Source organism: Periplaneta americana, chromosome 3 (genome assembly GCF_040183065.1).
Source record: "Periplaneta americana isolate PAMFEO1 chromosome 3, P.americana_PAMFEO1_priV1, whole genome shotgun sequence".
Taxonomy (NCBI): Eukaryota; Metazoa; Arthropoda; class Insecta; order Blattodea; family Blattidae; genus Periplaneta; species Periplaneta americana.
The window spans coordinates 123757140-123782080 of NC_091119.1; the positions used below are offsets into that span (position 1 = coordinate 123757140).

General features: G+C 34.4%; 1 protein-coding gene across 6 annotated transcripts in view; it reads left to right on the plus strand.

Annotated features, from left to right (window-relative positions):
* Positions 1 to 10249: 10249 nt before the first annotated feature.
* Positions 10250 to 24941, plus strand: part of LOC138696489 (myb-like protein X) — a 56423-nt gene continuing 41731 nt past the window's right edge. The window contains exons 1-6 of one of the 6 annotated variants that reach the window (XM_069821515.1): positions 10250 to 10453; positions 11436 to 11621; positions 11752 to 11831; positions 12233 to 12325; positions 23464 to 23906; positions 24596 to 24716. In XM_069821515.1, coding sequence (XP_069677616.1) covers positions 11447 to 11621; positions 11752 to 11831; positions 12233 to 12325; positions 23464 to 23906; positions 24596 to 24716 — 912 coding nt within the window. In that variant the 5' untranslated portion in view covers positions 10250 to 10453; positions 11436 to 11446. Of the gene's footprint in view, positions 10454 to 10685; positions 10794 to 10831; positions 10855 to 11435; positions 11622 to 11751; positions 11832 to 12232; positions 12326 to 23463; positions 23907 to 24595; positions 24717 to 24941 lie in introns of those variants that run through there. The other 5 variants (XM_069821511.1, XM_069821512.1, XM_069821514.1 and 2 more) reach the window with 5 other exon arrangements.

Genomic DNA, 24941 nt, shown 5'->3' on the forward strand with positions numbered 1-24941 from the left:
AATATAATATCTCAGACAATAATGGAGATAATTCAATAACATTTTCAGAGCATATTCTCACATTAAGTTATACGTGAATAATTGAAGGGTTCAGAGCCATAGTGGGTCAAGCGCCATTTATAAAAAACGGAGAAAGCAAGGGTTAAAGTTAAGTGAATACAGTAGTTTAATGAAGATTGACATATCATTTAGTTTTAATGTGTATACTTTATATTACTCGCTGTATGTTTCCATTGAATTATGGTAATAACTTCATTTTAAGCCTTGTAAGAGGAAACTGTCAAATTGTAAATTGAAGAATAAGTTAAAAATAGACGTACAAATTTCCTTTCTGTTCATAAAAATACAAAATACAAATAAAAATATAAAAATTAAAATTAAAAAAAATCGTCAAACAAAATCGATTAGCAGTCTTTTAGCTTTCATTTAAGACAAGATTTGTGATTCTGAGATACTCTTGAGAGCAGATATATCATTTTCTTTATAATACTGCATTTTTTGCGTTTTTTTATATCTATGACTGCACCATAAAGGGCAAAAGTGAAAATTTTGTATTTAGAAGACTTCATACATTGATATAAAACTATGTCAGGGAACTAGAGACGCTCCTTAAAATAATATGAGAAAAGAGATTGCCTGTAGATCCTTCCCCCTAAAGGCCTATTACGGCGCATTTAATCTTATTTCAGAACATGGGCAAAATACTAAAGCTCACTCCAGGTACACTTCGCTGTAAAACGAATGGGCCGCCGACAAATTTATATTCCAAATAATACATAATACTGCGCACGCTCGTCCCGTCAACGCTGTAGTTCACCAGGTAACACATAATTAAACCATTTAAATTTGCTATATTTCGTTTAAGACTCTGAAATATGTTATAAAAGAGAATGGAGAGTTGATTTTAAATACATCAGGGCCTCTGAAGAGAGAAATAATAATGCAATTGATAAATACAAACTCAATCGAAGCGAACATGAACCACGTATTATGCCGCTCTGGTACTGTCGGTTTCAGGAGCGTAGATCGTTACGGCACTGGTCTACAAAACGGGTGAAGAGTACTACTTCAAAGTTCGAGTCTCTGACAATCTTTAAATTTTAATTAGGTCTACTAATGTCCCTGTCATATGTCTCGCAAAGCCTTCTTTTTTAATTGGTCATTTAACGACGTTATATCAACTACTAAGTTAGCGTCGGTGGGATTGATGATAGCGAGATAGTATTTGGCGAGATGAGGCCGAAAATTCGCCATAGATTACCTGACATTCGCCTTACGGCTGGGGAAAACCTCGGGAAAACCCAACCAGGTAATCAGCCCAAGCGGGGATCGAACCCGCGTCCGAACGCAACTCCGGATCAGCAGACAAACGCCTTAACCGACTGAGCTACGCCTCTCGCAAAGCTATATTTATATGGCGACGTCTATTACATTATATGCCCGAACTCTAGTAAATAACAAACCTCCCTCGCCCAAGCAATACTCCTGTCTGTAAATAAAACTGCCTGTCTCGGCATTACTCTTGAATATGACAGACACGCAACAACTCCGTCAACAAACAGTGTTGCCAGGTGTAGGGTAGAATCCCTATCGTAGGGATATTTTAACCCTGGTAGGAATTGAGGGATTTTTGTGTAAAATTGGCCAAATTGTAGGGACTTTCTTATTCTTTTGTTAATATCCATAACAATCTCCATGTACAGGGTGGACTGCTCGAATGTACCTAATTTCAATTGTATGTGGCTGGTGAACGGTTGAAGATAGAATCAAAGACGTTATATAGTACAGAACCTTACGTCAGTATATTGCTGGAACTCTTGTCATACGAAGTGACATCAAAAAGTTTTTCCTTGCATTTTTAACTATGTCCGGATTCTGCCTGTGCAGTGTAAATATTACCATGGCAACTAAAACTTACCATGCAAAGCCTGCATGGTATAGTAAAAAAAAAAAAAAAAAACAAGGTGCAATAAAAATGTAAGGAAAAAGTCTTTGTGCGAGATCGTGCGTATTTGCTTGTTTTCCGCACAGAACCAATACGCGGTAAGTGTGAAATACCACATTCAGTATTCCCAACGTAACACACATAACAATTTCCCTCTTCTTACCGCTTAAGCGCGACATTCATTTTACTGCTTTAAGCTTTTAACATATTATTTTTAGAGACGTTTAACATAGTAATAATTATAAATTGGAAACTTACCACTGCAATTTCACCTAAATTGCAATGTTAATTATTGTTTTTAAATATTTGCAAAAATTAGTAAAGTCTACTACTCCACGAAACTTATTGCATTCCTGATACAAGTAACATTAAGGAAGCCGTGAAAAAATCAACAAGATTCCAGATGCGGATGTTATTACTGCAATATGTTATATAAATTATATTGTTAAAATATTAAAATGAAAAATAAACCAGTACATAAACTTATCGTTTGTTTTAAGTTCGCATTTATAGACTGGGGGAAAAAAAAGACAGACGTATATCACGGCCTGCTGGAGTATAGTAAACGCAGAAAACATTTTATAGCAACAATGTTGAAGAAAGAAATTTGGTTATCCGAAGTTGCCGTCATTAAACAGAAATCAACATGAAGATTTCATTGCAACTAATTAGAAATTCGTCTTTCAGGTATGTAATAAACGATCTTCGCACAAAATAATGTACGATACACGAGCGGTATGTTTGTTTTCATATTCTCGGAAATTAAAAAAGCTCAACTACGTTTCGCTTTTCAATCTTTTCCTCGACCATGAAAACGTCAACATACCGCTCTTGTAACGTATATTACTATTGATGCCACTGTACTAAAGCGCTTTCAGAATAAGAAGGCATATAAGGCCGAGCTAGTTCAGGCCGGTCTATCTCGACTAGCCAGTAACAGTGAAGCGGTGTTGCCTAGTTAAATCGTCGCGAAGTCTCGCTGAAGCGTCGCGTATTAATTTATTTCTTGCGCGCACAATACTTATGGCTAGGAATGAATTTTAAGCTATGCCATTCGATAGAGCTACGAATTCTGAACTCAACAGTACAAGAATGACAATTATATGTCAACTGGTTCGCGTGTTATCGCTTTAAGACTAAACAGAGATATCCAACTTACAACATAGAACATATTTTGCTCTGAAGTCCCTCTCTGTAAACGAAGATAGATTCTGTTTATTTTCAAATTCAGACGTGGATTAAAACATCTGTTATACGCGAAAGAATAGTTCTACACTCACAGGTGAGGAGTATAATTGTATTTTCAGTATATACTGTTTATGATGCAGTGCGTGTCAGTTCTTCACAAACAAAGAATCTGACTGCAGAGGCGTGTGGTTTAGATGTACAGCTGTCAAAAAAAAAAGTGGCCGCACTCGTGAACAGCGAATATTTTCAAAGTCCACTTCGGGTCGTGGCGATGTTACACGATGCATGTGCTTGTACAAGCAGTTCACGAACTATGAAAGTGTTCCATGTCTGCGCCTCGTAGGCCAGCGGTAGAGTGCTTGTTTAATGATTCAAAGGTTGTGGGTTCGGGCCTTCTTCAAGTTTTCATTTTATTTTTTAATCGTTCTTTAGCGATGTAAATGCTATTCAAATTATCATTTATATCCAGTTATCGTTCTTTATGGATATCACGTTATTTATATTTTGTTATCGTTCTTTAGAGATATGAATAAAATTCAAGTCATCATTTGTATTCTGTTATCGTTTTATAACGATATGAATAACAATTATTATTATTGTAACTCCAATGGTGGTTAGCCCTATTTTACATATGTATGTTAGGGCTATAGTTTCATACACAAAAAGATAGGCATAAAGAGAAATAGAAAAGAAAATTAAATTAGCTTACGCGATGTAAACAAAACATAAACAAACTGTAAATTAGGCATTGCGATTGCAAAATAAATATCAGGTATCAATTTTAAACATACAAAAACATTAACAACACACATACGTAACACTTCTATAACACAAATACGCAGCTTTCCGTACCATACATCATAAATTAATACACAATAGTCACACAAACACAATCAAACTATAATTACGACATTGCGACGACATCAAGCATCACATAACTGACTCACATACATAACAAATCAAGCATCCGTTACAACACATACACTTCAACATAGTAACCACACTTTTAAAAGTTACAAATTTGGCTCCAAGAAGAATAAATAGGACACTGTTACTAATTACTATTCTTCTACAGTTTTTTAAATATATCTGTAATAAATCTGTGAAATTCCGATATGAATAATATTCACGTTTTTTATATTGTTATCGTTCTTTAGCGATATAGATAATATTCAAGTTATCATTTATATTCTGTTTTCCTTCATTAGCATTATAAAATAATATTCAAGATATTTATATTGTTATTGTTCTTTCGAAATATAAATAATCTGTATTTTATGTAAGTAATTATTATAACACAAATAACGATCTTTCTTCGTAAAATAGGTTATTTAATTTAGATAATTAAATAAGTATTATATAATATCTTATATTAATTAAACAAACCGATATTTATCATTTATATTCTGTTATCGTTCTTTAGTGATACTGTATAAATAATATTCAAGTTATTTATATTGTAATCGTTCTTTAGCGATATAAATAACATAAATTTAATATTAGGTTTGGAAAAATCCAGTTGCATAATACTGGTATTAGTTTTCTTTTTGTATTTTTACATTATACTATCTTGAACCACAATAAAATGAAAAGGAGTAACGAGGAATTGAACCTGAGACGTTGACATCTAAATTTCGACGTTCGTCCGCTGAGCTACGAGGGCAAAAGTGTGGAAACATTTTCGGAAAAATTGGCCCAATCACACTCTAAGATTTTCTGATGATTCGTAGAAGCTAGTCCAGGATGCGGGGGGCAAAGGCTAATTGAGATTTCCCGATCTCTGATCGGGTCAAACATCCTGATAGAATTAATATTTAACCCTTGCCGTGACTTTCGGTGAAGTCCGGAGGGCCCAATTAGTCAAATCCACTCTCCTCATCTCCACGCTTGGGTCCCCTGGAATTTAATAAGATGCGAAAGAGATAGTGGTATGCGGAAAGCAACGGGATGTTACCGCATTTAGGCCTATCCTTCCCAAGAAAAACTGCAAACATGAACAAAGGAAGCTTTTAATAGAAGAAGAAGGATATTCTGCGGACCTCTGGAAAAAGAACTAAGGAAGAGACTGGTGAAGTGCTTTGTGTTGAGTGTGGCATTGTATGGGGAAGGAACATGGACATTACGACGAAATGAAGAGAAACTAATTGAAGCATTTGAAATGTGGATGTGGTGAAGAACGGTGCGTGTGAAGTGGACAGATAGAATAAGAAATAAAATTGTGTTTGAAAAAGTGAGTGAAGAAAGAATGATGCTGAAACTGATTAGAAAGATAAAAAGTAACTTGTTGGGTCTCTGGTTGATAAGAATAATAGACGACATTAGGATATGTGGATCATATGCGGAGACTAAGAGGAAGGTAGAAAATAGGAAAGATTGGAGATTGCTGGGTTTGCAATGAAAGACTTGCCCATGGACAGAACACTTATGTATGTATGTTCAGAATGCCTGGAATATCGTGTCTAAGAACAGTCGCTATTTGCAAAGACTAGTCAATTCCATGCCCATTCGACTCCAAGATGATCGAGATAAGAGGAAGATAGACTAAATATTGAATTGTGGCTTTTTGTTTTGTTTTTTGAACGCTTAATTGTTTGAATGTTTTAAGGCCGACGCCAGTAAATTAGTTTTGTTTATGCCACGAAAGATATTTTATTGAGAATAAAATCTTTTTTCTTTCCATTTGCAGCCACAATATCATAATGATAAAGTCATGGCATAATATATTAATAAACCTGATGTTAATTACTAAAATAATCGTAAAAGAGAAAGGAGCCATTATGTATAGTTTGTGTCTCTCAAAAACAGAACAAAAAATGAACATAAAAAGCACGAGATTGTAGTCGAACGCAGGACCTCATGAATAAGAGGCCTGAACGCTACCATTACGCTATCGAATCACAGAGGGAATACCACAGTCTAATACTTACAGTAGCGCAACTTCAACACTTTTTTTGCCAACATTCCCGACACTAGCGCCCCAAGCGGCAGGCAAGGCACTGGTCATAGGGTTGATACAGTCTCGTTCAGCCAGCACGTGCTTTAAAGGGATGCGAGATGTTATAATAACGTTTTAATCATGCGTCGGAATAAAGGCAATGTGGGCAATGACGAAAATTGCAGTAACAACAAGTTTAAATCTCCGAATTTGTCGTTCTTCAGATACCCTAAAGACCAAGAGAAAAGCATAACTCAGTCATAACCAATAATCCACGTTGTAGGCACCCTACGTATTGTGTTCTATAAAACATTTATAGTTATCAGGTACCTATTTGTATGTCAGGAAGGAGAGTTTAAATAAAAACAAGGTAAATACCTGTTACAGTATATTATTTTTTGCAGAGATAATATGTATAAGTGTGTAACCATTCCGATTTTGGATACCGGTAACGTATCTACAGTTTTTAATGCAAGTAATTCCATAATTTTTGTATTCGTGTTTTTCTCTTTATATTTTTCAAAAGTTGAATGTTATATTGCATTCAAATAGGGATCATGGTGTTAATTTTTCAAGAATTCGTGGAGTATTATAATCCTTTTGCAAAATATTCCCTTCTTGAATAAATCCAGACTGTGTCGATAAATTTCTGATCTGTTGGTGCGGATTCATTTGGCAGACGTATTAAGTTCTCAAGAAATAAAAGAGCCTTTTTAAATTTAATATAAAAAGCAATATTTTCTGTAATAATTTGCATGACTGTTATTGGTGTTGATTTTACATTGCCAGTGATTATTTGAGCCGTTCAGAGCAGAAGTGGTGTAAGTCAAAATTAGGTAATGAAGTTTAAAGTAAAAATTCTGTAAAATACAGCACAAAGTAGCAATTAATATATCCTTCTTGCTATTCACTGACTACTAATAGTTTAAATAAATTTAATATGAACTGCTACTTTGCGCTGTATTTTACAGAATGTTTACTTTAACCCTCATTACCCATTTTTAACTTACACCACTTCTGCTCGGAAAATAAAATTAGGCCTACATTTTATGAGTTAATTGAAGTTACAATTTTTTCAACAAAATTGTGTGTTCATTTATTTGTTCTCACATACGTCATATTAACAGTAAGTGCATGTAAATTACGTATTATATAGGTAGGATAAGTTAAAATTAAGCTTATGTGTGAAAACTGGAAATGTAATGTAAAATGCGGTAAACTTGCCATAAAAATTTAAACCATAATATCAGCACTATTTGTGACTCAAATAATAAAGGAAATACCGATTCTTAAAAAATGGAAAAATAATGAACTTCATAAATCAATGTCTATCATATTAAGGTTTAAATCCTCCCCTTTTTTATTTTCAAGTTTACCTCAGCGCCCGAGTTTACCCCAATTTTCGGTATGGAAAATAGTTAATTTCTCAGGAAATAGGGAGAGGAGTTCACAACGCGATGTACCCTACGAGATATGCCCTACAATTTTGAAGCTACTAATTTTGACTCTTCTCACAGGAAAATAATATAGAGTTCCAATGATTCATGCATATATTTAGGAATGAATTGAATTAACCGTCCACGTACGAACAATTATTATTATTTCAAACCATGATACGTAATCAGGGCCAAGATTCAGTTGTAAGGAGCAGAAAGAATTACATTTATTCCTAGCTTCTGAAACTTGTAGATTAACTGCGTGTGAAATTCTTTTAGGATTGTAAAGTAAAATTAATAAGGACCATATACACTTACTGTATAGCATAAAAATACAAAATAAATTACGCAAAACCCGTTTTCTGATGTGTTATCATATGTCGTGTGCACACTTTTAACTTGCCTGCCGCTAGAGCGCTACTGTCGCGCGAGCTGTCAAATGTTGGCATATTTTATACGTATGAGTTGCGCGACTGTAAGTATTAGACTGTGGGAATACTTCAATTATAACTGTAGATATCAGGCAACGTGGTCCAACAACATGTAACATCGCCTGTCTCCGAATTATAGCGAAGATACCCGAAGGGAACATTGTTTCAGGAGAGCGGCCAATTTTTCTTTTGACAGCTGTACATACGTTATCTCGTATTCTCGGACAGGGCAAAGAGACAATTCATATACGTGATATACCAGTATTTACCTCTCCTGGAAAATAACGCAAAACAAATGTGTTAATTATTTGGACGATTTTCAGAACCGTGTATTACTTCATCGTATAATAATTAAAATAGACTACATTAGTAGTATGTGTTAGCAGTGCCATTATAGAACGTGGAAAGTAAGAAGAAAGCTGAGAAAAACCACAGATACGATTTTCATTTTCCATTAGAATATTATACGTGGTATAAGACGAAATATTGCTTAAACGTATGAGATATTTGGTTGATATTGTAAACGTAAACACCCCTGCCTCTTTTTCGATGAGTTATACGAAGAGCATAAAAAAAACTTTGTAAGATAAGCAATTTAATTACATTTCACTTTTAAAATAAATATAGGCATGCTAGAAACGAGAAGATTTTACAATTCCAAAACTCAGTTTCTATTTTAAAAACCTCGCGTTATACATAGTATATTACATTTTATACGATTTTTTTAATATACAAATTTACCTTAAATATATTAACGATATTATTGGGTTACGGTTTTCACATTCACTTCTATATAACTACCTTCACTAGTAGGATATGCCACAGGCCAGAGTGATAGAACATAGAACCCTGGACCTCCTAGGTAGGTATAAGCCTGAGGATTAAATTAAATTAGATAGGCTTGATTTAACAAAGTAAAAGAAAGTAATCTTTAATTTCAATATGAGTACTGAATAGACCTACCTATGAACAGATATGCTTATATTCTTATAGCCGGATTCTTAGCCAGAATATAGAACCTTGGACCTCTAGATACGTAAAAGTTAGAGAATAAAATAAAATTAGATAGACTTAGTTTTACAGAGAAAAATAAAATAATCTACAGTTTCAGTATGAATACTGAATTATGTATGAACACATAATTATTATGCTTACGTTGCATTATAGCTAGATTCGTAATCAGAATATAGAACCCTGGACCCTAAGTAAGGTATAAGCTAGAGAATTAAATTAAATTATATAGGCTTCATTTAGCAGAGGAAAAATAAATTACTTTTCAACTCCAATATCAATACTAAATTACGTTTCTACAAACATGTTTACATTTTATTATCGCTAGATTCGTAGGCTGCCCCTACAAACAAACTGTATCTCATCTTTCCTCTGGAGAAATAAACAATAATAAATTGAGCACTGCTGTACAAGAAAGTCTAAACATTTGGGTACAGTTTCTCGCCCTCAATTATTTCAGGAGAGAATTTCCACATGTCAGATAGTGCAATACAATATGCAGCATTCCTTTTTTAAATGAAGACATTCTTTGTCTGACATTAGCAAAGTAAATTTCTACATATCTGTCACTTTATTTCGCAAGTTAGTGACTCCAAGATCTACTGATCTGTGAAGCGAAGAATAATAAAAATTGGGATGAAAATTACTTCAGTAAGAGTAATAATATTTAAAATTACACACAATGAAGGAACGGATCTCGACCCGTCCTCTCGCTTGCAACAAGCAGCGACTGATAGTTTCTGTCTTTATCTGTTGCTGTCTTCCAGGTCTCGTACACCGTGCATCGTCTGACAACGCCGTATTGCTGCTAGCACTCGATTGGCGTAGGCCATATGCCTTCTTATTCTGAAAGCCCTTTAGTGACAGACTACAGCACAGTTGTATTAGACTGTATCATCACTGTGCATTTGTTGGTTTATTTATTGTAAGCTGTTATAGCAAGCTTTCAATTTATTGCATTCTTACATTTACGATATAAATTAAGCAAAATTAAATTATAAATTAATTTTTATGCGTAACTTCCGACCCTGGCCGTTCTTAAAATGAATATTTGAATCACCCGCACAGACGATAATCATTCCAATAGAGGGCAGACATAATGCAACTTTGTTTTCCATGTATATATTGACAGTTTTACCTGAGTGCAGAAATAAACAATTTTTTTGTTTTCTTAAATGTAATTTTTTCCCATAATTCGGTGATAATAAAATAGGACATTTATGTAATGTATATTCTCACAAATAAATGATATCTAGCCAGATTGTTTGATTTTGCACTCACCCAACAGAGGGCAGGATAAATCTTGCAACTCGATTATATCGACGGAGGAGTTTTGTTCACGAGGCTAAATATTGGATTTGTGCAGAATTGTTTAGTGTTGTTGTAGTTCGTTGAATTTGCTTTAAACTTAATGCGATAAGTACTGCTTACAGTTAGAGCAAGAAAACTTCGTTAACATAACTCTGTATTAGGGTATGTTAGTGTTCAGAGCATTCAACGTAAGCCGGTAAGTAATGAAGTATTATGTTTTACTATTGGTATTTTCTTTGAATAGAGAAACTGAGCGAGAGCATTAATATTTTGTAATTTATGCAAAAAAAAAAAAAAAAAGGTTATACTTTGTGGGTTTCTTTTATGTACGCTGCGATCAAAAGTATAATTTTTGGATATATAAGTCTTCTTTTATTATCTCAATGGCGTGATGGAATACTTTTTGTTGGGCGCCATTTTGATGTTTGGTGCTAGTGTAGCGTCGTTTCTTTGTAAATGGCGTATGGTGTTGCCGGCTTGTGTAAATATCCTTTTATTAATTTGGTGATATATTACAATATTGTGGAGGTGTGATTGTACGTAATGTATTAACTGTATATTTATATGTTCTACTGTTGTACAACATAATCTTTTAAGGTGATTTATTAGAAATTAAGATCGTGCCAACACACACTGCGTGTGTGCATGAGATAAGCCTATTTGTGATGCTAAGACATTTTAAGTACATACTGCTGGAAAACAATAGTTATATTACTTTTCGGGATAGTTTCCTAATACCCGGTACTCGTCACATAAGTCGTTCTTGTGTTTGTACAATGGTTCGTTTCTGGAAAGAATTTTAATAGTTTGTTACTAAATGTGATTTTAAACAATGGCTGACTTAACGGCTTACGCAACGTGTACCGGGTACTAGGAAATTTCTCTATTCGGGGGGCCAAGTTTTTTTGTTTTGCCTAATAAGCTTTCGGTGGAAATGGAATTATGTACCTCGGGTGAAGCCCTCATTTGTAGCTGACGTAATTGCTTATAAAGATGATGTTACCAGTAACATCGGCACATGCATTAGGGTTAGGAAACTTATTACAGTAAAGTTCATGTAGCGAAGTGAAAAAATTGTTCTATATGTTTGTGTCTCTAGGCCCTCGTAACTTAATAGGTGTGCTTGTCAGCGTCTTTGAGTGCATTTTTGTAATCCTTATGTAAACGTTATATTTTAGAACATTCTGAAATGTCACGTGGCCGCGGGTTTAGTGGAAGGGGCAGTTCCTTCCGTGGAAGAGGAGATGGAAGCTGGAGTGATGGCGGCAGCCGAGGAAGAGGTTTTTCAGGCCCTTCTCGGGGACGCTTTAATTGGTATAAGGAGCATTCCTCAAGTTTCGACTCTCGGAGCAGATACCAGTCAGGTAATAGTGTGTTGCATATTTGTGTGAAAAGTAAAATACAAGTTCTTGCATTCTGACTTCAGTGATGCAACAGTACGAATTAAAGAGTTATAGGGTAGGCCTAATTATATGTTAAATTTCTCGACAACAGGTGGAGTCAGCAGTAGTGGTGAGAGATATTCAAGCAGGGGTCGTGGTGATGACTCTAGCTACCGTCGTTACAGCCGCATGGTATGTTAACTTGCTCATATGCCGTAGCATAGAATGTTGTGAGAAATCTGTTAACCCTTAAATTGACATTGTATCAGGATACAACAGGTTAATAAGCTGTATGCTATAATTTTAATAGAACAATAGAAAAAAAGTTGGTAGGAAAATTAAAATTTCACAATACTGTAATATTGTACAACATATAAAAATATGGACATTGCGATAGTTGTTTTCTTTATGGTCCGACAAGGTTTAATAAACTAGTGTGAGAAATGAAGCTTTGCCAAGTTAAGGGTTAAGTAGGTATGAAATTTGAAATTATTTAAGAATGACAATATTATTCTTGGTTGGAATGCACTTCAGGTATCTGTTGTGTGGAAACAGAATTTGGCACATAACCACCTATGTCATCTTGTTGACAGGATGGGCCTGGATATTCCTCTCGTGACCACAGCCATCACCGATCTCCAGAATCTCAACGCAAACGTATGAGGACAGATCATGGTTATGTACAGGTATTGTGATTTAGATCCATTTTGGCAGTTTAAGGACGATTGTTGCAAAACAAATTTTCTTACAGGTGTTCTAGAATTATGTTATAACCTATAAATTATTTGTTTCGTTATGCCATTTGATAATGAATTATCTGCACATGAGTAATTAATGTATATTTTACTTTTCTGTTCTAGATATGTATTTTGAATACTTATCTCTGCTCTGCTGTATTTGAGTTTAGTCAGTGCAGTAATATTTATTTTTATCTATGTCTTGTATCGCAAAAAATTGAAGGACAAGACTTGCATATTTTGCATTAATATTGTTTTCAAATTTCTACCAGTGGCTTTTTATAGTTTCCACCCCTTTCTCCAGGAAAGGGGTTGCAAGTTATTTTATTCCCTTACTGCCATTGTCATTTGTTTTCCAAAGTTTGCGTTGTCTTGAAGGTGTTTGTACTGCCTGAATTGAAATTTCTATCAAAGTGGGGCAGCTAAAAGAAAAATTGACCACCATTGTTGTCTTGGCATAATGAGTGGGTCATGGGATCTGAAGTTGCAATCGGGCATGGGTTCGAATCCTGCTTGGGTCGTTTACCCAGTTGGGTTTTTTCTGCTGAGGTTTTGCTCAATTGTAAGGTGAATGTAGTTTAATTCTGTAGTGAATTCTCGAATTTGTCACCAAATAAGATTTCGCTTAGCACCTTGTCACTGGTGCTAGATAACCTCGTAGTTGATGTAGTGTCTTTAAATAACCTACTAAAATAATAATTTCGTTGTGGAAGATAGGTTTTCTTGTTAATTGGGAATTAATTTGGTGGCTTAACAGTTTTTGTAGGATACAACAGTTCTCTTTATTACAAACATTTTGCATGTATGTGTCCATTGTATTATTGAAAAATTTCTGTATAATGGTTACAAAAATTGAAATGTGTAACGATAATCTTCATATTTAATGTTAGAAGTTTTGCTTCATCTAGTAGTACAATGAGGGAGAAAAACAATCTATGGCACGATCATAGACTGTGTAAGAAAACCAAAACTAATTTTTCCATTAAACCTGTGATTTTACCTATTAGATGGTATTTGAAATTTTTCTTTTGGGAAATAGTTGTAGGGGCTTGCATTTATCTCTTGAATCTAATAAGGCTTTTTATTTTGGATTGTGTACTGTCATAATTATTAGGTTAAAATTCTCCCTGCACCATAACCATAAACTAATAAGAGTTATAATGTCTAATTTTGTGTACCTACAGTATAACAAAGGTTTATTCCGGTTTCCATTCATTCATTGTGAATTCAAATTCTCATTTCGAGTACCTGCATATCTTGCAAATTTTTTCTGCCTAATAGAAATAAATTTTAGTATGTTTTTGAGCGCAAATATGTTGAAATATTTTGAGGACATTTTGAAACAATTGTGATGTGTATAATGGAAAAGGACTTTCCATCTGCACTATGAAGGCCAAAACCATTAGAATCTTCCGTATATACTGATTCTAGTGATCAGTAAGATCATATCTTTTTCTAGACACTGATAACGTTGACTGTTTTACTTGTGGGATTGCGACTGCTATTTCCTTAATATCTTCATGTAACTCTTCTATTATGAAACAAAGATTTGTGGATGAATAAAAGGATGTTAATTGTAAATTGTAATTCTCCCAGTTGCTTTTTCATCTGAGATTTTTCTATGAAAAGAAACTTGTGAGAAAGCAATAGATTTCAGTGAGAATGCATTGTCTTCTGCAGTAGAGAAGATATTACGTGTTTCGAACAGAACAACTTTGACGGAAAAAAATACAATATATATGAAGATGTTGGAAAGTACATAGAAAAAGCAAGTTCCGAACACATATAATAATCTTCAGTTACTTTTCTATAACGTTTGTTAAGTCTTTACTGTGGTGATTGAATGTTCTGATTTTGAAATAGCCAAATGTTATGCTCCCATAAAGGAACGTGAATTTGCTTCGAAGGATGATTTTTATGATGCATTATTTTATACAAATTGATTCAGTGAGGCAAAAGAAATTTGCTAAAACAAACTTCGTTTTACAGTCTTCTTATAACCCCTTATTACAAGATTCAAAAAATATGTTTCATAGAACTTACATATATGATTAGATGTTTCCTGACTGCTCGTTTAGATTCTGACAATGTCATATGCATAGAAAGTAAAGCATCTTTTTAAATGTACATTGAAAAAAAAATACAATGCATATAGGGGCTTCTCTTGTGACTAGAAAAACACATTCAGGTTCGTGATTGTGACATTGTAGCCTATATAATTAAAATTTGAAATGAATATGTAGGAACTCAAAATTCTTGTTATATTTCTTTTGGAGCATAGAAGACGTCTTTTGGGTCTTTGCATAACAGCATAAAATATGAAGAAAAAGTATGTTGGTATGAGAGATACGAATATCTTCAGTTTGCACAATGTTGAAGGCATTATATTCTTCAGAGTTTTCTTCATTTCTACAGATTGCAAACTATCACCATGCAATCACAACAGTCTCTTCAATACAGCATATCATTTCAGATACTGAGTTAATAAATTGTGGAGTTATGTCTGTAAATTTAAGTTCAGTTTGCATGCAGTCCTGGTTGGAATGGAAGATAACAGCAGCAATTTACACGACTCTGAAATGGCTTTGTTTTAGAAGACATGATTGATGTCTTCATACTCATTTGTACATATGGTTGAACTAATTATTTTCTATTCACTAATACTTGAAGTACAGTTCAGGTGAACATATTCCGTCGGATCCCGGCCAACTAGTCACTCATAACGAGTGCACCTCAGCACATGTGTGGACTTCAGTCCTACGTTCATAGACATCTATGACGTAATGCAGAGGGCGGCCACTAGAGGGAACCCAAGAGTTGGAACTTTAACTGAGACGATTCTGTCCGACACCGGGGTGGGTATCCGGTGTGGCTTAGTGGATAATGCATCGGCACGTAGAGCTGAAAACCTGGGTTCAAATCCTGGCGCTGGAGAGAATTTTTCTCCGTTCCATTACTCTTTCATCGTATGATGTTGTAGAATATCTGCATGGAAATATCATATGTACTTCGGTACATTAAAATAATATATATGAACATATTATCCTTATGGATAATTCAACATAAAATGGTCAATACGATGGACATTGAGGATGAGTGGCAGGTTGTTTAGTTTGTTTAGGCTTTTGGTATGTGTACCAAAAACATATATACAAAGTATACCAAAAACCTGAACAAACTGAACCTAACCTGTCGGTGATCCTTGATGGCCGTCTTGTTGACCATTGGTTTCTACCGAATTATCTCATTATGTATTGCATATTGAAAATCGTGTAGAATAACAAGAATTCACTTTTTTCATCCATTGACTTCAAAAAGAATGAGTAATCCTATTACTATAACATATCCCAGAATTTTTGGCAAAGTAAATATTCTTCTACATAAAAAGTGAAGGTATGTGATCGTCCTTCTGTAGCTTGCTTCGAATACTGTAAATTATTTTTTACATAGTCTTGCCTTACTTCAAGTTTCATTAGTTTTAGTGCTGTGCCTGGATTTCATTGAAGACATATCTGCTTCCCTTACTTTTCGTTGTATTTAGAGCTTTGATATGAATGATATGAATAATTACTGTTTGAGGATGGAACAAGTTCACTTGGTACTCATTTTGTCCTATTTACTACCTCCTAATTTTGACGCGAACGAGAAATGGCCAGTAACTTTTGTGCGGAGCCCTCTGTCAGGGAGTGTTATTTTACGTCAAATATACATTGAATCCTTCCAAAGGATTTTTATTGCCCTCAGCTGATTATAACATTTGAACTTCAGATGCAGTGACAAGTGTGATAATTGCTAGACCACCAATTATTAAATTGAAGTCTATAATATTAAATAAATCACAATGTATTTCTCACTATATATGTACACAAACAATATAATTTAAGGAAATTGTTTACATACATTTCTATCAGCACACACACACACACACACAGAGATATATATATATATATATATATATATATATATATATAAAATGTAATATAAACGTTAATAAGGACAATGCTAAAATACCTTTTGTTTACAATAATATACTTACACAGGAGGCTGATATAGCAGAATTAATTCAGTAAGCATTAAGCTATTGCTCATACATTAACAAAAGCTAAGAAGAAATCTGATAAATATTTTTACCCAAAATTTCAATATAAAGGAACTAAATATTGCAATAAATAATGTAAAAAACAAGTCACCAGGCCCAGATAATGATACATCCTGAATTTCTTGAAAACATTGGAAAACTGCTAAATAAGAACTACTAAAACTTTAAATTGTATAGTTTTATAAGATAAGTTATATTCTGGGAAACTATTAGTCTGCTGAATGAAAGAAAACAGTCATTTCCGTTCTTACAAAAAACCTGCGTCAGAAATAAGAAATTATAGACCCATTTCACAAACTAGTTTCATTGCAAAAGTCATGGAAAACATTGTATCAAATAGACTGAATTGGTACTTGGGATTCCAAAATTTAATTTCATCATGTCAGGTTGGATTTAAAGAATTATTTCATTCAGCCAGTGAACAGATCCTTCTTTTCAGTAAAGAAATGAAAAGATACACTAACAGTTTTGTTTTGTAGATTTTCAAACTGTATACAATTCTATCTGTAAGACAAAATTATTAAAAAAAAAAAAACTAGGTATATGATTTAGTCACCACGAGGTTATGTTGTATTGGATTCCCCATTATCCAACCCAACGTGTTATTGCATCAATATAAGATTGAAATATCTTCAAATATAGACAAGTTCACAGAAGATTATCACAAGGTGCAGTTCTTAATAAAATACTTTTCAATGTCTATATCAATGACCTGCCACAAACAAAAAATCTGGGGGAAAGTGCTCCTTTCATCACCTGCCAAAAACCTGGGACAGTTATAGTAGCTAAATATCATACTTATGCAGTTGTTGCAGCAACCAGTTTAACCTTACTAAGAGTACAGGTGAAATACACGATACTAATTTGTGAACTGAACCGCACATTTAGAACCCACTCTTGTTTTTAGTATATTCTAGTTTTATTTCTACATTACATTGTCACTTTAGTACATTTGGATAGTCTGTTCTTAGTTATGTAACAAAAATTGTAAGCGAGATCATTTGGAACACTGTAGAGAACATAATCCATTACTGTTCATGTAGTCCACTGGAGAATGAGGTATGCAAGGTTTTAAACTTCTTTTCTTGTAAATATCGTATCGTATTTGTAATGTTCTATTATGTAAAAAACTAGAGTTTTACAAAAAAAAAAAAAAAAGATAGGTGCTGCAGTATATAAATTATCGCAGCCATAGTGGTCTAGTGGCTAGAGCACTAGACTTATAATCCTGTGGACCCAGGTTCGAACCCTGGCATATCCCTGATTTATAACTTGTATTGGGCAAGTCTGTGGATTTATAACTTGTATTGGGCAAGTCTGTGGGATTCAGGTAACAGGTTTTCTCTGTAAGCTTCAGTTCTCCTGTGACATCCCAACAAATTTCCATCTCATCACAGTTGTAGTGTAGACCAGCCTCCTATGACACACTTTGAGCAACAACTCTGTCAGTAAATTGTCTAGACAACTGGCTTCATATTAAAACAAAACCTCTATCTTGCAAGGGTAAACGTGACCAAGGATGAGAGTGGTAACTTGCTTGCAGACTCTTATTCAATCCTCAACAGATGGAAAAACTATGTAGGCAACTACTAATGTACATAGGTCAAATAGAAATAATCGGGACGAAATTCAAATACAGACTGCTGAGCCATTAATACCCGAACCCACACTCTCTGAAATCGAAATTGTGATAGAAAAGCTAAAAATGTAAAAGTCTCCATGTATCAATCAAATTCCACCACAATTAATACAAGAGGGTAAAGTGCATTATCTAGCGAAATTTACAAGCTTGTACTTGTTATTTGGGAAAAGGAAATTGTATCAGAACAATGGAAGGAGTCCATAATTGTACCCATCTTCAAGAAGGGGAAAAAGACTACGTGTAGTAACTTTCTAGGAACATCACTTTTGTTGACGTCGTACGAAATTTTGTCCAATGTTTTTTTGAGAAGATTAACTCCGTGTGTAGATGAAATTATTGAAGATCATCAGTGTGGTTTTAGGTGTAATAAATCGACTATTGAGCAGATTTTTTGTATTTGACAGATATTGGAGAAAAAATGGCAGTATCAGTTATTCATAGATTTCAAAAGGTATATGACTCTGTTAAGAGAGAAGTTATATATATGCCGGGTTTCTGGTACACTTCAGTTAACTGTCAGTTACTTAACTGCACTTATAAATTTGACTGCACTGATAATTTTCACGAGTTTCCGAAAAGTTGAATGTAGATTTCACTTGGTGTCATCCTCTTAAAGATGTTTTCCATTCATCGATCTTGATATTCTGTGCAAGGAGTAAGTCTACAACATGACCCACAATAGAATCTTCCTTTACAGTTCGTGCAACTGTCTTCCTGATCTCTACAAATCAGTTTGGAGACTAAATTAGCTGCATTTAATGATTTAGAAGAGGACTGAAGCAGAGTGAAGTGGCTGAAAAGTATGGGTTTGTGCAGTCAACAATCGCAACATTCATAAGGAAATGCAAAGAGGACAGTGTCACAATTCTGAACATAAGCATTCACTATTTAATATTGCCCTCTTTGACACATACATTCATTTAACATTCAGGCTTTCCCCCTTCCCCAATTTTTTTTAGCAACAAATGTTTCTTATTGCTTAGAGAACAATAAATAAAGGGTCTGGTGGTATATTAGACACATGAAACCACTTCAAGGTATCAGTGTCTTCTACTGCTGTAGTTTCTAAATGCTTCCGTTCAGAATTGTGACACTGTCCTCATTGCATTTCCTTATGAATGTTGCGATTGTTGACTGCACAAACCCATACTTTTCAGCCAATTCACTCTGCTTCAGTCCTCTTCTAAATCATTAAATGCAGCTAATTTAGTCTCCAAACTGATTTGTAGTGGTCAGGAAGACAGTGGCAGGAACCATAAAGGCAGATTCTATTGTGGGTCATGTTGTAGACTTACATCCTTACACAGAATGTCAAGATCGATGAATGGAAAACATCTTAAGAGGATGACACCAAGTGAAAATTTGAACATGAAAATGAAGTCAATCAAAAAATGACTCTTTAATCATTCTATCGGGGTTTCTCCAAAATTTGACTATTGTAATTATGAATAAAACATATTGATGTTATGGGAAATAACACTGGGACCAATGAAATTTTTCGTTGCAACAGGCTTTATTGTTCTATCGGTTTTTGTTGTATGGAGGTTCGGTTGTATTAAAATATTTAATACAAAATTACATGACTGGGAAAACTGCATAGGAAGTGATACACAAGTTGGAAAGATTAGCTTGTTATAAGAGAATTTATTTGAACAATTTTTAGAATTTTTTAGATTTGAAATTATTTAGTCACGTCCAATTTTCTCGTGATTGTGGCATATATATTATTTTGGCTATGGAGCACAGTTCTGCTACATACGCTGTTATAAATTTTTCAACATTGCAGAAAAAAGTAGCATTAATATTTGCACAGTACATGCATGCACATTATATAGTGCATTCGGAAAATCATTGTGCACTTGTTAGTACAGATATAGATTAGGTTGTAAGTTCGGATCAAAAACTAAGGTTTTTCTACATAGTAATGCTAAATATATTTGTAGAACTGATTGTTCATCGTTGCGTGACTTTTTCTGTATTCATTTGTTTCGTTATCACATCAGATTTATCTGTTATAGTTCATTTTGCTATTGAAAAACGGATACTGGGGTATAGGAAATTGTAAGTATGGACACTCCATGTCAGTACCTTTGATTTCAATGACCTTCAAACCAGCTTGAGCATGAGATTCTGCTTTTTCCCCTAGAGTTGGCGCTGACATCACACCAGCTAACAGTCGACACAGCAGAAATATAACAGACATACAATTAATACATCTAGGTACATTATGTATTCAAATAAAATAAATTGGACCGATGATATAACAAATCTGTCGTTATCTGTAATGTCTTGACTCGAGAGTTTCTTTATTATGAGAGTTGAGACTTTGAGCCCATCAACAATTAAAATACCGTATGTAATGATTTAATAACACTGACCATGGAAAAACAAAACTACTATGAGAAGTAAAACCATACACCTATTATTTTGTATACAAATATTAAACGAATTTATATTATGTATATATTATATTATATAAAACATAAAAATTATTATTACAGCTAGTTTATCACTGAGAAATAAGGAAAAGGTGAAAGCTGTTAAATTGAATTTATTGGAAGCAAAGCCATTACTGGATTATGTAACAAGGTAGGCAATGTTTGGATCCTGTGTCTCGACTCTTAGATTCAATTATTATCGAGGTACTCTAGCTGTGTGCTTGATTATATTAACCTCTAGCTCTTGAAAGCGAAACTAAATACCGATGGAAAACATGCACACAAAAATAGAACAGGAAAATTAGCTCAGTGTTCATTCTATATAATCCCTATTCACTTGTGTAGCATTTAGTTGTTAATTATGATTATTTCAATTGACGAACGTGCTTTTCTTGTTGAATACGTCTTTCAACAAGGTGATAAGTACACAGATTCAGTGCAGGAGGGATTTTCCTGAAAATTTCCGGAAACAACTGAACCTCATCACAATGTAGTTCATCAAATTATTGCGGAAGTTCGAGAGACAAGCTGAGTGCTTGATGGCAAACAAACTGGAAGGCTACCTAAAGTAATTGAAGGGAAGTTGAACATTTCTGACTATGCTGCACAGCCCATCGAAATCATAGCATAAGTTGACATGAGGAAGGCATCAGGCTTGCAACCGTGCATAAAGCAGTTTGGAAAGCATTGAAATTATTCCTGTACAAAGTAACAGCCATGCAAGAATTGAAAGATGGGGGTCATGAAAAGCGAATCCATTACTTGAATGGCTTATAACTGTGCACATAAGTAGTATATCACAAACAGAAAGTGTTTTTAATGGAAATTAAGTGGGTTCAGGCTTATATAGCCACTTGCAGACACAATTTCCAGCATCTGTTATAAGTGCACAGTGACTTTTCGAACACCCTGTATCATGGAATATGATTAATCACATTGATCACCTTTCAAACACAATGTGTTGCAACTAAAATTGCCAGTATTACTGTGTAAATCAAATTTTACAATAAATGCTGATTGTTATGATGCTGTATAATTGATGGAATTGGTGCACATTGGAAAACTTGGAACTTTCTAACTAACATTTTTTTAGATTTGGTTGTACCACTAGCTATTTGTAAATCATAAATACATTATGTAGAAAGTAATATAAAAGATATAGTAGAAAAAAATTCTTGTATGGCATTGTTACAATGTCCAGGTAATAGCAAAACGAAAATCTTGTCATAGTTATCATTAGTATTTTAAAATGTCATTTTGACGATTAAAATTACATTAGTTGGATTTGTTAAATATTTTTAAGTTCAGCTGTCATTTAACTATAATATATTTTCGAAATGTCCTTATTTTCTGTATAGTGGGCATCAGTTATCAGTTGGAGCAAAAACTGATTCAATTGTTTTGGATCTTATAAACTATATTGATGTTTTCACTTTAGTATTTATTTTTGGTCATACTTTCGTGCATATTTTCTTCTGACGGCCAAAGTAGTCCCACACAGAGATACAATTAGAAGACTTTCGTAACATGTGTTGCTCCATCATGAGTTTTGTTCTTTTGTCATTGTGTCGAGCACATGTAGGAAGTTCTGCAAACTTGGGCATCACTTTACACTGCAGGATGATATATGGTTTCATTGCCTAATAGCTGATGTTCACAAACTTTTCGTGTATCTGTTCATGCATGCATATGTGCACTGTATGAATATGTGGAGGAGCTATAGTATTCGTGTGAGATGAAGTTCGCTCTCTATTTTGAGATCCTGTACATGTTGATTTAGTTGTATTATTCTTGTAGTTTATATTCTTCCTTCCCTGGGCGCTTGGTTTTAATTCTATCTTCTCCCATGCTGTTGGATTTGTATTGGTATAACTGTTTTCATCTATTTGTAATAGAAAGCCACCTTTCTCGTTTCACAGTATCTTGTGATTTGGATTTCACTAACAGTTTTGGGCTGGGATTTCGCTGCATTCTGTGTAACTACAGGTATGTTGTAACATTTGAACAAGCACAGCACTGAAGAATGGAGAAATCACGAGTCAGAAGATTATAAATTGACAGTGGTTAAGAAATTTTATGTCTAGTATAATACAGAGTAAGAAAAATAATTAAGTTTTCTTGTGACAAGGACAAGCAAATGCAATATCTTCTCCTCACTTAAGAAGATTGTAACTTGTGGAAGATTGCTTTTATATAATATTTACAAAAGTTTACATCTGATGTATGTTATTTTTCCTACTGTGGACAGGTTTCCATTTTACCTATCCAATGATTTTTTTGTATTAATGTTCAAATATAAAGAGAATGAGAAATTTACAATTTAATTGGTATTAGAAAAGATGTACCACAGGGCTTGTGGAATGACTGATATGCCTCTTGGAAAGGAAGGCAGGTCTGACGTTTAAAACAAATAAGAGTATAAAAATGAATGTGAAATGCGATTCATTACTTAAAATAAAACAGAAAATCGTTAATGAAAACTTATTAACCTGCAAAGTTGAAGATATGTAACACCACCAAGTGGTGTTGAATCTGTAATAAAACGGAGATAAGTGCATTTCCAAATGATAACAGGTACATCTTAAAATTATCTTGTCCAGAGAAGAAGTTGTATGCAAACCTGTGTTGTAGCAAGTTGTGACACAGCTATTAAGATGGCCCAGTAAATATGTTTGGGTGGATTTTCATAGTAAATCTCAATTTATTTGAAGTCTTTGTGTAACTTGCAAACCTGTCCAATGTTACTTGACCTCGGAATTGTTGATTTTTTAATTGAAGACTGAAAAGTGTAATTGATTTCACTATATATTTCAGTATTTCAGTGATGGTGAACGAGCAGGTGGGAATGTTTCTCTGCTGCACCTTGAGATCTTGTAATGGTTGTTTTATGTTTTGACTTTGCATACAGGCTTCGTCTAGCCGCCGTAGCCAGGAAGGCAGCTACGGGGGTGGGAGTGATTACAGTAACCGCTATGGTTACTCCGAGGAGAAAGGAGGCTATGGAGATGAAAGGGGCCGCGGTTACCGCGAGGAGAGGCGGTCTGCCAGCAGTTTCAGAGACCGTTCAAGGGAGGATTATCCTCACAGAAAGGCTGAACAGCTGGATTCAAGCATGCCCCCACCCTCTAGTGCCCCTCGACATCTGTCCTCCCCCCGAGGCTCCTTCAGGGGGCGCATTAGCGGCAGGGGAACGAGAGGAATGTCGAGAATGATTTTCACTAGACGAGCAGACAACTTACTCATCAGGAAGAAAAGCTTAATGGATTCTAGTTACACCTTCCGAAAAAGAATGTTAGCAGCAAGATCACAAGCTGAAAACCTAAGGAGACTCAAGCTTCAAAGGCTGCGGAGGTAATATCTGTTAACGGTATATGAAGGAATGGTTACAAAATGATAATGCAAAGAGAACAAGAGGAGCTTGGACAACACAGCTCTTGATTATATATTTGTTGTTAAAACCCACCAAGATTGAGAGGGGAAATAATTAATACTGTGGATTTGGCAGATCCCCAAGTAGATGACCTATGTTATAGATCCTTGTAAGAATTGCTGTATGTCAAAAGAATGCAGTGTCACTAGTTAACTGTATTTGTTAAATGGATGTGACACCTGTGTAATAAACTTGCATGTAAATTTCTTGGATACAATCTGAAAAAAAAAAAAAAAAAGTCTGTTGTACTACAGTGAAATAACCAGATTGAGGGAAATTGGGTTACAATGACAAAAAAAAAAAAAGAATGATTAAAAGTAACAATAGATATTGCATTGATTGGGGAATATGACTAAACGTGAAACTGTTACTTCTTATTCAGAAGATGAATGACCTTCAAAGTATATACATAAGTCGGTACATAAATATAGATAAAAAGATATAGAAATAATGTGAAAAAAAAAGAGATAAGCAACTCGGAGACTGCAACTTTTGCAAGACATAACATCTGGTATACTGACACAAGGGTGACAAGGGTGGACTGAATTTGTGTACTGTATGTTTGTTTTATTGTTTTTTTTTTTTTTACTAACCTGTTCTGTAATATTAGGATTAGAGAAGCTGCTCTGTCTGCTAAAAAGGAAGGTGGAGACAAAGATGGATCTAAAGCAACTGAGGACATTAGTGATGAAGAAGAGAAAGAAGGAAATTGGGATGAAGATTTAGAAAAGGTAAGTAGAACTAAAATTGAGACATGGACAGTTGAAAGTGAAATTGTGGGGGTGATTTCAATTAATTATTGGATTGTACAGTGTAAATTAGAATGCCATGTGACATGCTTGTTTACCACTTATTAATAAAATTCTGTAATTTACACAAATGTATTTAATGCTGAAAAAGTGAATTCTCTGACTGATATGCTTCGTCGGTGCAGCCGCCATGGTGGTCTAAAGTGC